The sequence below is a fragment of the Mesoplodon bidens genome (assembly GCF_964165515.1).
Source record: "Mesoplodon bidens genome assembly, chromosome: 19".
Taxonomy (NCBI): domain Eukaryota; kingdom Metazoa; phylum Chordata; class Mammalia; order Artiodactyla; family Ziphiidae; genus Mesoplodon; species Mesoplodon bidens.
Window position 1 is genome coordinate 14,899,231 of NC_138179.1, and position 16,466 is coordinate 14,915,696.

The window sequence follows — 16,466 nt, forward strand, 5'->3', positions numbered from 1 at the left end:
TGCTACTCAGAATGTGGTCCCTGGGCCAGCAGCATCAGCACCACCGGGGAGCTTGTTAGAAATGCAGAAGCTCAGACCCCACCTAAGATCTACTAAATCATCCTTTGCATTTTTTTTTTATATCTCTGATTTTCTTTCTTTCTCTCTTTTTAAAATTAATTAAATAATTTTTGGCTGTGTTGGGTCTTCGGTGCTGCTCGCGGACTTTCTCTAGCTTCTCTTGTTGCACGGAGCACGGGCTCTAGGTGCGTGGGTTTCAGTAGTCGTGACACATGGGCTCTAGAGTGCAGGCTCAGTAGCTGTGGCACACAGGCTTAGTTGCTTCAAGGCATGTGGGATCTTCCCGGCCAGGGCTCGAACCCGTGTCCCCTGCATTGGTAGGTGGCTTCTAAACCACTGCGCCACCAGGGAAGTCCTCATCCTTTGCATTTTAACAAGGTGATTCCGAAGCACTGATCTACACGGTTTCCAAGGTCCTTACTATGTTGCTCTGAGGCAGGACCTTCACAGATTATCCTCCTGGGCTAGTTAAGTGGCATCCAGTGAGCCACCAAATCCTTCCTAATCTTATCTCCCAAATATTTCAGTTGACCCCTCCTCTCCATCCCTTTGTCTCTATCTTGGCTCTGATTACCTACCACCCTCCCCCCTACCCACTGTTCCTCACCTGGCCTTCACCCCTCCCATCCCCAACTCATCTCCCTGGCCCTGGCTGTCTCAGATTGGACCATGTCTCTCTCCTACCCAAAGCCTGTTGGTGACTTCAGATTGTCCACAGGAAGAGGTCCAAACTTCCCAGCTCACAGTTGGCCTCAGCAGCTATGCCAGCCTCTTATCTTCACTGCAGCCACAGGCCATGCCTCACTCCCCTCCTCCGGGCATTTGCATATGCAGGATCCAGCCCAGGGAACGCCTTCCGTTTTTCCTCTCCTGCTGAAGCTGCTCATTCTCTCGGGTTTCAGGGCCACCATCCTCTGCCTCCCAAGCCAGGCCAGTCAGTTCCTTTACTTCAGGCCCCTCTACCGTCTGTCTCTCTTATAAAGCCTAAAGGTAGCATTTTGGGTCACAATGCCCTCTTCACTGGCCAGTTGCAATAAAGATGTGTGGAAAGGGTGAATGTGCGGGTCGCTAGAGGTACATTCCTTGCAGATTTCTGTAAACTGAGAAGCACAGAGGATGCTGAGCCCAGCCAGGTCCAAGGACACAGCTGCGCTAGGCTCTGGGCCCCTCAGACTGTGGGTGCTGAGAGCATATGTGCCCTGCAGACTCCCCTGCCTGGGAGAAACGGCCTAGGGAATCTTTGGGGCTGAAGAGAAAGCTCAAGGCAAGGTGCTGGGGCAGATGTGCAGCCTCTCCATGAGGAGCTCCCCTCCAGGGCACATTTGGGTGGAGGCTGCCGGACCATCTGCCAGAGACATTCCTCAGGGAATTCCTGCAGCAGGCGGAGGCTGGATGAGGCCCCCTCAAACTTGGAGATTCTGTGATTCTAGAGTTGGGCAAACAAGACTCACACACGTGGAATCTGTAATTATCGAGAGATGCCAGGCAGCATGTAATTCTGCCTTAAGTGGGACTGAATGCATGCAGCAGGAATCCTCTAGGGGGGAGTGGAGGGGGTGCAGGCTCAGGGAGAGCACGTGGAGCAGGTGGGGCTGAGAGCGCCTTAAGGGGCCAGGGCCAGCCTGGGAGGAGGAGGAGGAAGGGAGGACATCACTGAAGGGAAATTACTAATGAAGTGAAGGCAGAGAAGTAGACATGAAGTTAGCATTTTTCCTAGTTCCCATAAACACCCTTTAACCCCTATCTTCCAGCTCCTGACCCTGCTTTTTAGCCAGCAACAGTGGACAGCAATAACAACAATTACCATTCACAGAGCACCTACAATGTGTCAAGCCTTGTACTATTTACAGATATTTCATCCTCACCAGAATTCTGTAAAGTGGGTGGTAAAATCCCCTTAAGGATACAGAGGCTGGGAGAGGCTAAGGTCACACAGGTGTTAAGTAGCAGAGCCTGGCCTTGCTGGAGGCAAAGGCAGCTCCCTCCCTCCTAACCTCATGGGGGTGAGACCTGCAGACAGATTTCTAGACATTTTTATTCCTGGGTCCCAGGTCCGCCAGGTTTAGCAGGGAGGTGGTTTTTGGCCACACTGGGCTTTTTTCAAGATGTTGAGCCATCTTTCCCCCAGAAGCCCTTAAAGCTGAGAAAACTGGGAGCTGAGACCTCTGTCCCCCTCTCATCTGGGGAAGGCATGGGCCCCTCAAAGCTGGTCTGGTGGCAGGGGTTGCCCTGAGAGCATGGAATGGAGTGGGCCTGATTACTTGGGGCTCTTATCCAGAAGGTACTCTATTCTCACAATGGCTGCCTATGCAGCGCTGGTCCCCTGGGTTTCAAGCACCCACTTGCAGGCCTGCCACAGTGGCCAGATGTAATTTGTCACTTGTTTGAGGGCCAGGCCTGACAGGGGCCAGACAGGGCTGGGTGTTAGACAAGGGGGGTGATGAAGTCTTGATGTAATTTGCAGGCATCTGAAGGGCTCAGGAGACAGATTGAAATGTCAGCTCTGCTCACGAGGGCTGTCTTCCCACACGCCTAGCCAGTGACAAGAGGGGAGCTGGGGATCAGGCTGGGGAAGACAGAAGCAGAGGGAGCCGAGGACAATTCCCACAGGACTCTGGGCTGTCTAACACTGCCCAGCTTCCAGCAGACCAGGGGTCAGTTCAAGGAAGGAAATATGGCTGCTTTGAGGGGGCTGACTCCTTCCTGGATGGGAGGTGGGGAGGATTCAGGTTGCCCTCTGCCAACCCCAGACCATCAGCCTTGCCTGGCCTGTCAGTCCCCATGGAAGCTGCCAGTCGGTCTCTAGGACATGCTCTAATGGTGCGACTCATGGACAGGATGGTGCCACAAGTCCTTGCATACAATCATCTTAGTACAACCCTGCACAGGCCACGAGCTCAGGGATGACTTGTGTGTAAGCCCCTCCCCCAGTACCTGAGTCCCACTCCCAGAAGCTGACCAAGGCCCCTGTTCCACTGCACTCTCCTGATCACCAACACCTGTGTGTGTACTCTGACATAAACCCACTGCATGCGCACAACTCCCTCAAACAGATGACCTGGCACACATGCCCACACATACATGTGCTCCCTTACTCCAACAGTAGTAGAATCACAATTCTTCCCATGAGATCCTTTACAGTTTTCAAAGCTCTTTCACACCCATTATCCTCACAGATCTCACAAAACCTCAATAAGGGAGGCGGGGCAGGCTGTGTTTACCTCCAGTCTATAGAGAAGGGAACCTCGTAATCAGAGAAGTTGAGAGCTCCTCTTTGGGTCACACTGGAAATCCAAGGCAAAGCCAGGACTCCAGGCCAGGACTCCTGATTCCTGGTCCAGTGCTTTGTCTTCATGCAAGCATCCCAGGCCTCTCCCCTGAAACTGGGAGAATTCCAGATGGGGTTCCTAGAGGAGCAGGCAGGGCTGGGCTGAGAAAAGGGGTTGGGGATGGAGTTCTCCAACGGTTCCCAACTGCACTCTCTTTCTGGAACAGGCCAATCTTCTGGGCCAGGGGAAGAACAGGGACTCTTGAGTCCTGGGATCAACTCCCAGCTCCATCATCGACTAGTTGATAGGTCCTTGGGCAAGTCACATGACATCTCTGAACCCCAGTGTCATCTGTGAAATGGGATAATCACACCCACCTCATGGGGTTATAACGGTTAAGTTAGATCCCGCCTGTACGGGGCTCAGCACAGAGTGGGCGCAGCATGAACAGTCCTCTTTCCTTTTTGGAGAGACCTGGGCCCCACCCAGGCTGTGGACCCACCTCACCTCAGGTCTGCCAGGGCTCTGCCTGGGAGGCACTGTACCTGGGAGCCACCCTCTCCCTAGCGCAGATTCTGAGCTGCTAGGAAGCAGGAAACGGGGTCCAGGGCCTGAGATGCCACTGCCATTCTGAGCTATGATGGAGTTTCCCACCCAGAAAAGGAACCATACTCAGAGGGACTGGCTGGGAGCAGCCTTTTGCGTCATCTGGTTCAACCTCTTTTAAGAGAAAGGGAAACAGGCCCAGAGAAGGCCAGGGGCTTAGCCCAGTGACTGAGAGATGGGCTGCAGAACCAGGACTGGAACCCCACTTTCAGTTTCTGTGCTCTATGTGACAGCTTCTATGCTCTTGTCTTAACTGATGCTTGTCTACAAACACTTATGGGGTAAGGTCTGCTTTAGGGAGGGGAAGAGGGGCCTAAATCCATGGGGCTAGAACTGTTTGCTCCCTTGTGACCCCCCCCCCCTCAGATAAGCCTTCTAGGAGCCAAGAAAGAGGAGGTTGCTGAGAAACCTCACCCCCCTGACCCACCACCCTACTCCTGCGTCCCTATCAGGCCTGGCCCTGACCTGGCCTAGAAGGGTAGGGTGTTCCAGTTATCAAACTGGCAGCTGGCCTGGCATGGGAGAGCAGTGTTCCAATGGGGCCATCTGGGGCACTAGGGCAGGGACTGTGGGCGGCTGTGTCCAGGCTCCAGATGGTACAGAGAGCGGCCAAACCAAGATGGGGATGGCAGCGGGAAGGCTCTTAGAATGCCAAGCACAGTGAGAGACATGAGCCAGGCCCAGAAAGGCCTGGAGCTCTCAGGGGAGCTGGCTGCCTGGAGAGGAAATGGGACCCTCATGGGCCATGGGGCTCGTGCCCACCCATCCTGAAGGGTCTTCTCTGGATCTCTCTAAAAAGAGCCTAGCCCAGTGCCCAATCCCCAGCTGAAATAGGCAAGCCTCTTCCCATCATAGAGGGCTGGCCCTGGCCTTCTTCCTACAGGCAGCCCAGACCCTCAGCCCCAGAAGGCACAGATAGCTGCAGCATCCTGAAGGGAGGTGGAGGCCAGGGATGAAGCAGGTTAGGAGGGGCTGTGGTCTAAGCCATGAAGAGATGGGCTCTTAGGGATTCTGGAACCCCTGAGGCTGTTCCTCACAAAGAGGGAATTGAGAGGGTCTTGCCCAGGGGCCCAGCCTTTAGCCAGAGCTGTGGTCACATGGCAGGGGTTCAGCATGGTGTCAGGCTGACCTGCATAGGAGTGTGATTTGTGGGTCTTTAAGATGTTCCGGACTTCTGTGGTGGTCCATTGGTTAAGGCTCTGCACTTCCAATGCAGGGGACTCAGGTTCGATCCCTGGTTGGGGAACTAGGATCCCACATGCCGCGTGGTATGGCCAAAACAAAAAACAAAAAAAGTTCCTCTCCTCCCATGGTTCCTCCAGTCCCCCTTGCCTGGATTCCATCCCTTCCACCAACCCTGAGCCATCCCTGTGAATTCACGGAAGCGTAGGCAGGGGCTTACCCATGATGGGAAGAAGCCACAAGCCTTCCCCAAGCCTGAAGGAGCAGTGGGCAGCCTCCTGGGCATTCCAGCTGTCTCATCTGTCTTACCCCCAGTGCACAGAGTGGCCTGGCCCAACTGCCAGCCCTGGGCAGGAGGGCACTGCACTCAGGCCTAGCCTCTGGCAGGAGTGCAATCCAGAAGCCATTAAGCCCACCTCCTGCTCCTAGGCAATTAAGTCACCTGTTCAAAACTGCCTGGGCAGGCTTCAAGGGCCAGTCGGCCCTACCTGCTGCTTTCCAGCCAAGGCTTGGCTGCTGGCCTCTCATCCTTCAGGCTTCAGAGCAGGTATCATCACCTCCGGGGAGCCTTCTCTGACTCCCCCTGGCCCGCCCATGGTGGAGTGTGCCCTATCCTGGAATTCCTACGGTCCTCTGTGCTTCCCACTCCTATCCCCAACAGCATTGCGCATTCTGTGGTCATCATTTTTATTTTTATTTTTTGGTCATCATTTATGATTTCTGTCTCCCTCACTAACTGTGAAGATCCATGTCTCCAGCACCCAGTACAGAGCCTGGCACATAGTAATTGCCCAATCTGTACTTGTGGAACAAATTCACTCATCAAAAAACATTAGTTAGGCCTTCCTTGGTGGCGCAGTGGTTAAGAATCTGCTTGCCAATGCAGGGTACACAGGTTCGAGCCCTGGTCTGGGCGGATCCCACATGCCGCGGAGCAACTAAGCCCGTGTGCCACAACTACTGAGCCTGTGCTCTGGAGCCCGTGAGCCACAATTACTGAAGCCTGTGCACCTAGAGCCTATGCTTCACAATAAGAGAAGCCACCACACTGAGAAGCTCGTGCACTGCAACAAAGAGTAGTCTCTGCTCGCCGCAACTAGAGAAAGCCTGCGCGCAGCTACGAAGACCCAATGCAGCCAAACATAAATAAATAAATAAATAAATTTAAAAAACAAAACATTAGTTAATGATTAATGGAGTGACCTTGGGCAATTCCCTTTCCTTCATGGCCTCAGGTTTTCAACTACCCATTGGGTATTGGTCTGCAGTGTCATTAATTCTTCAGGTCCCCAAGTGGCCTGTGTGGTGTGGCCAGGAGGCTTAGATAGGAGCAGAGGTTGTTGGAACTGGCCGTGGAAGAACCTTAAATCCTGCTTCAGCCCTGATGATTCCGTCCCTCCCCACCCAGCCCTCCCTGCCATGGCCTCAGGAGCTCTCAGGCCATCAGGGCCAACAGGGTCCCCAAGGACTCTGCCCGGTGGCGGTGGCGGTATGGTAGAGGGCGGGGCCAGCATCTGCCTGCTCCGTTTCCTGACAGCAATCCAGGGCCGTGGCAGGTCTTCCTCTCAAGGTTGCCTGGTAACGGCTTTTGCATTTGATGAAAAAAATGTGGCAGAACCACAACAGACATGGGGCTTCCGGAGGAGCTTCCGGGGGCTTCCGTGAGAGGGTGGGTATCCAGGGTGGGGCTTGTGCCTGGGCCAGGGCCGGGGCAGGCAGAGGCAGCATCTTGCTTGCCTCATTGTGGAGAGAACCAGGACGGGGCCCGCCCGGCCTGGCCTAGTGGGCGTCCGTGGGGATGGTAGGCTTGGGGGTAGAACCAGCCCAGGCCTGCACAGGGGCAGCCCGCCTGGCATCGGCCCCCTCCCACCCCCTTCCCCACACCTGCAGCTGGTGCCTTCCACCTGGTGAGCCACAGCCAGTGCCACCACTCATTAGGTGATGATTTTACATTAATTACCTTAATTAAGCGGCACTGAGTGCTAATGGCTTGAGGCGGGGTGGCTGTTCCTAATTACCCTCCCAGTCAGACCCAAGCGAGGGGCACAGGAGCAAACGGTTACAGAAAGAAGGGGAGGGGCCCACCAGTGCTGGGAGAACGTCCCCCTCCGCAGGGCCTGGCTCAGAGACCTGGACCTGACATCCCCAGGGGGCAGGGCTGAGGGTGCTGCCCCAGGACAGATGAGCCGGCTTTAGGCCCAGATCCAGGGGCTTTGGGATGCGCGGGGAGCAGGCCGGGAAGGGGGGATAGGCAGAGCTGTCCTCTTCCCTGGACTCCTCCTCCGCCCCCTCCCTGATTCCCTCAACTGGGCCGAATGCCTCTCTTCCCCACCTCCATTCAGTCTCCAGAGTCACATTAAATGTCACCTCATTCCTTCCCACCTCCATTCATTCGTCCATTCATTCAGTCAGCCCATGGAGAACCCAGTCTGGGCCGTGCACACCAAGGCACCCCTCAAGGAGCTTACAGTCTAGCTGGGGAAATGACAGTTATAAACAGACCCGTAGGAGACAGCGTGATGAGCGAGGATGGGGGATGCCCCGGGCTTTGGGGATCAGGAGAGAATTCCCAGAAAAAGGGATGCCAGGGTTGAGTCCTAGGGGAGGGGATAGGAGGATGACTCTTCCACGCAAAGGGACCAGTAGGTGAAACTGGGGCTTGTGGGGAAAGCACGCTTGACCCATTCCCTTAGCTGCAAGCTGTTTAGTGCAAAGCAGGAGTAGAGAACAAGGGAAGAAGTGGCTAGAGATGGGCCCAGAGGGGCTGGCCTTGATTTAGAGGCCCTTGGGGGAGACGTGGGAGGTAGGATCGATTTCATTTGAGAAAAATGACGGCAGTGTGGGTGGAGGATGGTAATGGGGGCAAGCGTGAGTGGAGTGACCAGTGAGGCATCCACTACAGCATCAGGGGAGGGATGACAGAGGCTGGACCACGTGGGGGTTGGGATAGAGGGGGAGCAGCAGGTAGATCTGAGTCTGGGGGAGTGTCATGGTGACAACTTGGGCATCAGGGAGCTGGTGAAACAGGGAGAGGGAAGGGCCAAGGTGCCTCTGGTCACACAGCTCCAGGGATGCCATCTACACTGCACCGTGGTGGCCCTGCTCTAGGTTTCTGACTGGTTGGGCTCAGTCTCTGAGGACAGGAGTCGGGTGGCAAGCAGGTTTGGGGGAACAAAAAGGAAGAGCTGGGTTTGGGGCCTGTGGAGGTGGTGGAGCCTGTGGAACAGCCATGAGGACCTGCAGGCTCAGGTTTGGGGATTAAGAGGGAGCCTTAATGCCAAGGGAGGGATGAGATGGCCCAGGAAGGTAGGGGGCAGGGGGCTGGGCACTAGGTCTGGCGCTCCCAGCAGCTGGTCACCTTTGATGCTGCGGCCATGTCCGTCTTCCCACCTCTGCATCCCAGGAGCCAGCACAGGGCCTGGCCCAGAGGAGCTACTCAGGGAGTATTTGCTGAAGGGAAAGAGGAAGTGAATACACGAGCGAGTGAACATATGAGTGAGTGAGGCTCCACGGCTCTCACAGGTCCAACAAGGCCACCCTGAGTTCTTTCGACTCAGATGCATGGATTCACACGCTCACCCAATCCCGTGTCCATCGAGGCTAGAGCCCCTCCTCAGGCTCTCCTGAGCTCCTGATTAAACCCTTGGGGGAAGAGGATAGGCACACGTGCTTCTCCAGCAGCCCCTCTCAGCCTAGGCATCGCTGCGCGGGAGCAGGAACCTCTTCACTCCCTGAGGCGCAGGGCAGAATCCAACCATGTTTTAGGCCCACTGCCCAGCCCTGGCCCTAGGTCCCTGTCCAACTGCTGACCCTGCACATCTCTACCCAATCCCCCCGCCCCCAGGGCCAGCACCTTTCCGGAAAGATAACACACTAGCCCCAGTCCTGTCCCTGCCGAACCCAGGTCACTCACCTTGATTTCCACACCGTAGCCAGGATAGACGGAGATGTAGTAGAAACAGTCCAGGCCGACATCAAGGGGTGAGCTGGGGGCTGTGGGGGAGTCCAGAGAGCCCTCTGGGCCTGAGAAATTCCAGCTACAAGGGCCTGGGAGGCAGGAGGAGACATAAGGCTAAACCCAGCTCTTGCAAAGTGGATCCAACTACGGCTGACCTGTGTGTGTTTGTGTGTGCGTGTGCGTGTGTGTGTGTGTGTGTGGTGAAGCTCACAACTTGGGAGGTCTATTACCCTGTTAAAAGCAGGGGACCACTTTCTCTTGACCACCTACTGTGTGCAATCTTATCTCAGTTCTTGGCAGTGGCTCAGTAAGGTAGGTCTTCTTATTGCCGTTTTACAGATGAGGCTCAGGGAGGTGAGATAAAATTTCTAAGGTCTGCTGTAGTTGCTTCTGATCAGGATTTGAACCTGGGTCTGTCTGGTTCCCAAGGGCAAGGCAGGCCAGCACAGTGACACAGAGGGAGGAATTCAGGGGCCCCTCAGCTCCCCCATTCCCATCTCTAGATCTGCAAGCCATCAGGTAGCTGACCTGGTGGCTGGACTGTGGTGACGGTGGTGGTGATGATGGTGCTGGTGGTGGTGGTCTCCTCCTCATCCCCTGAAGCCGTAGAGGTGGTGATGGTCCCCTCAATCCCAAGCCCTGTGGTCTGCGACATGACCTCTGGAGCCCAGGGCCTGCCTATGTCTCCAGGACCTTCTCGGGTCAGAGTCCATGCCCTGCTAGGGGGTGTAGTATTGGGCCTCTCTGCTGGGCCTGGGGTGGGCATTGCCATACTGGGCCCTGGAGGTAGGGGAGCTGTGATATGAAGTGCAGGGGGCTCTGACTCCAGGCTCCAGGGTCCTTCCCTGGACTGGGGCTGAGTAGGTGCTGCCACCATGGCTGGAGTGGGGCTGGTGAAGACGGGGCGGCTGTCCTGCTTGGCCAGACGGGGAAGGGGGCTCGGGGTGTATGGTGTAGGCGGGTCAGGCCGGAAGGGCTGTGCTGGCCTCAGCGCTGCCTCCCCCTCCTCCAACCCCTCTTGTAGGAATTCCTCGAGCAGGGGGTGGTGGTTAAGCAGCTTCAGGGTAGGGGCCGTTGTGACGAAGTGGATGCCTCGTTCTGGCTGCTCAGGTGTGGGGTTCACTGTCAGCTCCCCATCCGTCTCCTCCATGCCTGGGGCCTGCTCTTCCCCCACTGTAGGGGCCTCCGAGGAAAGTCCTGAAATAGTAACAGATGATCAGAGGTTCTCCTCCTGCCCCACAGTGAGCAGCATCACACCTAGTCCAGGAAGTAGGAGATCCACCTCTCTTTTGACATAGAGCCTTGGGGAGTGTCCTCGTGGTTGAAAATCATGGAGCTATAGAATATTAGAGCTGGAAGTGAGATAATATCACATACTTTAAGGATGGCACATGAGATATCCCTTCTCCTCCAACACCAGAGGTGGACATTACTAATCTATCATTGCACTATTTCCTGGCTGTTCTCAGATTCGGCCTCAGAATCCTTCTCAACACAGCACTCTAGGCAGCCATGCCCGATGCCTCAGACCAACATGACGAACAAATATTTCTCATCCCTAACATAGCTCAAAGGCCTTATTTTACCAATGACGAAACAAGGTCAAAGAAAGGAAATGACTTGCTCAGAGTCAACGACCAGTCAATTGAAGACCACAGATGACACCCTTAGCAAGAGTGCCATCCCCCACCAGTGTGACTTTTCTGCCTGAGGTTACAGGACATTGCATTCAAGTTCACTTGCTGTTCTCAATGAACCTGGTCATTAGTCTCAGGAAATGCTTCATATATTTGGGATTTTATTTTAGATTGCCTCACAGACACATGACGACATTTTTGTTGGGGTCCCATTATGCCCTATTTCTCTCAATTTTCAGAAAATCATTTCTTTTGTCTCTCTCTCTCTCTTTTTTGTCCTTCTACAAAAGCTAAACTCTGGAGTAAGGCAGATGTAGCTTCAAATCCATCACCATGGGACTGTGTGACCTTGGGCAAATAACTTAAACTCTCCGAACCTTATTTTTCTCATCTGTAAAATGGGGTTTCTTTTATAGGATTAACTGAGATAATATTACTTCCCTTTCCCATTTGTTGTGCCTCTCTGAATTCTCTTTATCTTTCTTTTGACACAAGCCAGGGGCCATCTAGGGCAGGATCTAAAGTAGGGTCATCTGCATGCTACAAGCCCCTCCCCCCCCAAATCCATGGTAGACATTATTAACCAATTTTGGTTATTTCTTGCTGAGGCCATATGGTGCTTCAGAATCCTTCTTAACACAGTTATCCAGGCAGCCACTACCAATTGATTAGATAGGCTATGGAAGAAGAAACTTATTTGCTGTTACTGGTCTGAGGTTGCTATGCTATTGATTGTATTGACTTATTTAACCACATAGCTGAAGAGATGATGCATATTCTGCCTGTGGCCCACTAGGCTCCCCAGATCCTTGACTGCCAGAAAAAGGTCAATGGATGCTGGCTCCAGATTCACTTCACATAGAATTTTGCCAGTTTGGAGAAGGCTGGGAAGATATTCTGATTTTAACAGCTCTCAAAATGGCTGCATGAAGATTTGAAGGGAAACACAGCCAGGGTGAGATAACAGAGTTTGCAAGGAGAAGGTTGGTTCCTCTGCACGTCCGATGGTGGGGCTGTCATTCCACGGGCTCACACCCACTCCATGGATTGGCAGGCGTGAGGAAGCGGCAGATGGTCTACATTCTGTTCAGGAGACCATGGTGGCTCTGATGTGTCAGACAATTGGGAGGAGGGAGGAAATTGGGGTGAGGGAGGTGGGTGCAGGTCAGAGGGCTCTCCACTGCTCTGGGTCAGAGGGGCCTTGGGGCCCCAAAGCCCTGAGGAACGAGGCCCAACCCCTAGCTCCTGAGATGCTCACTAAAGGAGTCCATCTGTGCCTTGGCATTCTGTACCAGACACTGACAACACGGTGTCCAAACTAGATGCCCAGCCAGACCCATACCCCCTGGAGCAGGTGGTCTGGCAGTGTCCCGTGTGTTTCATCTAAGTCAGTCCAGGGAGTGCCTCTGACAGGCCAGGACGGGGCTATTCTCTTTGCCCAGCTCCCAGATATCACACGGTCTTTGCCAGGTTACCTGAGAGTGATCATAGCATATGACAAGGAAGAAGAGCCTTTCTCATCACATAGACTGGAGCCTTAGGGTTCCAGTGTCGCCTTCCAGGGTTGCCCAAGAAGAGATGTAGCAGAGGCTCCCAGGGTAGGCACCTGCGGAAGTCTTCAGTGGGAGAGGGAGTGCCTCTGTCTCAGGAAGGGACCGTAGCGGGCACAGCTCCTCCTGCTGGCTGCCAGGTGGGTGCTGGGCAATGGAGCAGATCTAATGGGCACCTCCCGTCACTGTCGATTGCACTGATTGTGTTATCTGGGGGGACTGAGCACTTGGTTAAGTGGGATCGAGATAGCATACCAAACGAGCAAATTGATTCTACAATCAGCTGCCACGTGGTCCCGGAGGGTGCTACCCACTACCAGAGAGGGTAAGATAATCTCTGGGAGACAAGCCATTTCCAGGGAAAGGGCATCTCCAGACACCCTGGATGATTCTGATGGAATCCTGAGGCCCTGTGAGACCCCTCCCCAGGTTCCTCTCTGCCTGGGCTGACTGAGTCCAAAGGTGTAGAGACTGACAAAGGGGGAGTGTGATGCAGGGGAAGCAGCAGGAGGTGTCAGGGACCCAAATGCCCAGTCTCATCAGGCACCTTAATGTGTGCCAGACACTGAGTTGGGTCGTTCCCGGATCTTGGATTATTTAATTGACACTACGAGTCTGTGAGGTGGGTATCTTATTCCCACATTATAGAAAAAGAACCTGAAGCCTAGAGAGGTAAGGTGAGGACTTGTCCAGTCACACAAAGGTGGAGCTGGGACTTGAACCTATGTTGATCTGGTTCACAAAGCCCTAGTCTTTCCAGGACACTAGCTCGCCTCACAGGAGGAGGGGACTGGGGCTACCCAGCAGAGAGTCCTCTAGCCAGTTGAGGAAACTAAGGCCCAGAGAGAGGAATGGACTTGTCCAAGGTCTTCTGCAGGTTAGAAGTGGAGCTGAGGCCAGAGTTTCTGGCATCTGGGACCTGAGCTGAGGCTGAGCTGAGCTGGGCCCTCAGGAAGCCTTCTGGTTGGGACCCAGGGAGCCCCCATTCTGTGTCCAAAGCACACCTGAGTCTGGGACTCAAACCAGAAGCCGAGGACACTGCTCCGCAGGGCGGGCATGCCAAGTCACACATACACTGGGGTGTAAATGTCAGCTCTCCACTTAAAAGTCAAGTGAGCCTGGGCAAGTCAAATCTGTGTCCTTTGTGTCCTCAGCTGTAAAACGGGCATCTTGGAGAGGTTCTGTGAGAATCTTTTTGTTCTAAATAGCAGGGTTTGTTTGTTTGTTTGTTGTTTTGGTTTTTTTGGTGGCGGGGACTACAGAGGGAGAGGCCACACTCCGAGGGGGGCAGCCCCCTGCCAGGGCAGCACTGAGCAGGCCTTTAGGGTTGGGAGAAGCCGGCCCGGGTGAGGCCTCTCCTTTCTGGGCGACCATGTCCCCTGTTGTGTGGCAGGTGTGTGTGACCTCGAGCATGTCAGCGTTCTCAGCTGTACAACGAGGATAATACTGCATCGCGCCGCGCAAAGGGCAGCCGCCTCCGAGGCTGGTATGTATGTGGGGGACAGTGGCCCACAGCAAAACAGCCCCCCATGATCCCCACCTGCCCGGTGCCGGTGCCGGTGCCGGTTCCGGAACGCAGGAATGCACACCCTGGGCTGCTGCTCCCTCCTCTCTTCCCGCGGGGCCGGGGGCTGCGTCCTCCAGGTGGGCTGGGACTGGGAAACACCTCTCGGCTCCCACACCACCCTGTCGCCGTTCCCGCCACGGAGCTTCCCGGCAGCCCCCAGCCCTGGTGGGCCCCGCCGCCGCCTCCTGGGCCCTCCCCCCGCATTAACTCTCAAGCTATGCAAATAGACATCGGAGGGAGCCCTGTTTAAAGTATTTAGACGAAATGAAAAAAGGCTTTCATCGGCACTAATGAGCCATTCAGGATGCCTCCCCGGTGGATTCTATCCCGCTCCGCCTCCCGGCCCGCGCTGCCCCCCTGTGGCCCCTCTTGGGATTGGAAGCCCCCTCCCCTTAGCCCCCGCCGGGGCCTCCCAGGGAAAGCCGCCTTCCCTGCCCGCTCCTCCCCTGGGCCCAGCTGGGTGAGGGTGGAGACAGGGGGCCGCGTGCTCCACCTGCACAGACTGGGATCTAGATGGGATGCTAGCTTCTGTTTAGGGAAAGCCATAACGACTGGGGACCCTTCTTCATAGCATCCAGCTGGGTAGGTGTGCTGTCCCTGTCTGATAGATGGGGAAACTGAGGCTCAGTGAGGCCCAGGACGTTGCCAAGGGTCACCGCCCCTGTGGGCTGAGGAGTTGGAATTGGTCTGTGGGGAGACAACGGCGGAGGGTGGTGGTCCCTGCCTGGGGCAAATGCTGCACCAGGCAACACACTCCAGATGCCACCTCAGGCCCAGGTGGGCTGTCTGCTTAGTGCTATTGTGTCTGCAGATCTTTCTGCTCCACACAGAAAGAAAAACCTCAGGTTCCAATCCCCAATCTATGTCTCACTAGCGGTGTGATTGGGCAGGGGGCTGCCCACTCGAGCCTTTGCTTCTCCATCTGTGGAGTGGGGACCTCCTGGGTTTGGTGAGGGCCATCTAGAGACAGGCCCATTCTCCCAACGGCCAGCCCCACCCCGTCCTCTGCAAGGGCAGGGGGACCTGCTGGCCTTAGCAGCTGGCACAGGAAGGGGACCCCACAGTTCTCAGAAAGGTCAGGCTTGATCACCAACTTGTGGCAGCACCAGCTTTCAGCTGAGGGGAGCATGACTGCAGGTGGGTACAGGGGGAACCTGGGGGATACAGTGGGCAGGGAGCTACCCCTCAGGGTTCTGGAGGTTAAGCTGGCCCAGCATAGGGTGAATGAGTATTTAATGGGATCCATTTATTATCCCATAAAAGCTAATGAGTTTATTCTGGAGGTTCTCTGGCCCCTTTCAAGTTTTAATAGGGAATTAGTGAGGGCCTGGCCCCTGTGGACCCCCTTTATCCCAGACCCCGAGGGAGGGAAGAGAGGCCCCTGGAATAAGAGCACCTGGGCCCCCCAGAGCCAGAGCCTGGTCTCCGCAGCGACGGTTCCACTGGGCCCAGGCCTACCTCCTGAAGTGGGGGTCCCCAGCTGGAGGCTGGCAGGGCCACATAGGGCCCCTGAGGCCTGATTCCATGTTCTACTACTGAAATAATTACCCCACAGTATCCCTGTGTCTGAGGTAGGTTTGCTGCTGTCGACTACTTGTATTAACAAAAAGGCAATATAAGCCCTATACGACAGATGGGGAAACTGAAGCCTAGAGGGGGGGTGTGGCTTCTTCAAGATCACCCAAAAGGTATGGCAGAGGCAGAATGGACACTTTCTGCCTCCTGTGGTTTGCAGCCAGGCAGCTACCATTACTCAGTGCTCATGTGCTAAGCATGCACTCAGCAGTTTCACATGTAATCAGTTATCCTCCCAAGAGACAGAGACACTGAGGCCCAGAATGGTTAAGTAAGTTGTACAAGGTTGCGCAGCCAATGCGTGGCAAGCCTGGGACTAGAACCCAGAGCTCAGCGGCTCCATAGCTCAGCTCAGTCTACTGCTCCCACTGGCCCTCAGCTGTACCTCTTGACTCTCTCCCCACCAGCCTGGCCGTCACTATCCTAGGGCACTCTTGCTGGGAGCCCTGCAGCTTGGGGTGATGGGGAAGGACTCCTGGCGGTGTCTTGGAGGGCCAGTGGTTAGGGTGGGCAGTGGTTTGAGTGTGGCAGATACACTCAAATGGAACTTCTCTGCCAGAACAGGTGCCTTCCCCCTTCTGCCCTATTGCTCACTACTTTGTCTCTTTAAACTTTCCCCATCCTACCAGATCCAGCTCCAATCCCCACCTGGGATTGAGGGAGCCATCCCTGCCTGGCCCAGTGGGTGACAATAGCTCTCTCCTCTGATCTCCTGGGGGCACTTTTTGGTAGGCCCTCAGCACACGTACAGCTTTGTCCATGGCCAAGGATCTAGCACAAGGCATCTCTCTTCCTGCATCTCTGCCCACAAATGCTGACCCCTGGTGCCAGGTACATTGAAGGTGGGCTCAGGGGACACAGTCTCCAAGCTAGGATTCTGCCTGTCTGCACACTTGGAAGGCTCCCTGCTCCCCAAAGTGCTTGGTCCTTGGCCAGGAGGAGTGGGCAGGGCAGGGCAGGGGCTGGCAGAGGTGTGTCCTGCAGGGAGAAGATGGGCAGCCAACCCTTGGCAGTGCCCCAGCACAGCCCCAGCTGGCAACTGATGAAGAGTGTCTGTCGGCA

General features: G+C 55.2%; 1 protein-coding gene across 4 annotated transcripts in view; it reads right to left on the reverse strand.

Moving 5' to 3' along the window:
- The window catches only part of SEZ6 (seizure related 6 homolog), a gene marked incomplete at its 5' end in the record, with an annotated part of 44,594 nt that overhangs the window by 14,307 nt on the left and 13,821 nt on the right, over positions 1-16,466 (reverse strand). For all 4 annotated transcript variants that reach the window (XM_081219562.1, XM_081219561.1, XM_081219560.1 and 1 more), the window contains 2 exons: positions 9,031-9,164; positions 9,604-10,272. In XM_081219562.1, the coding sequence (XP_081075688.1) occupies positions 9,031-9,164; positions 9,604-10,272 (803 nt within the window). The remainder of the gene's footprint in view (positions 1-9,030; positions 9,165-9,603; positions 10,273-16,466) is intronic.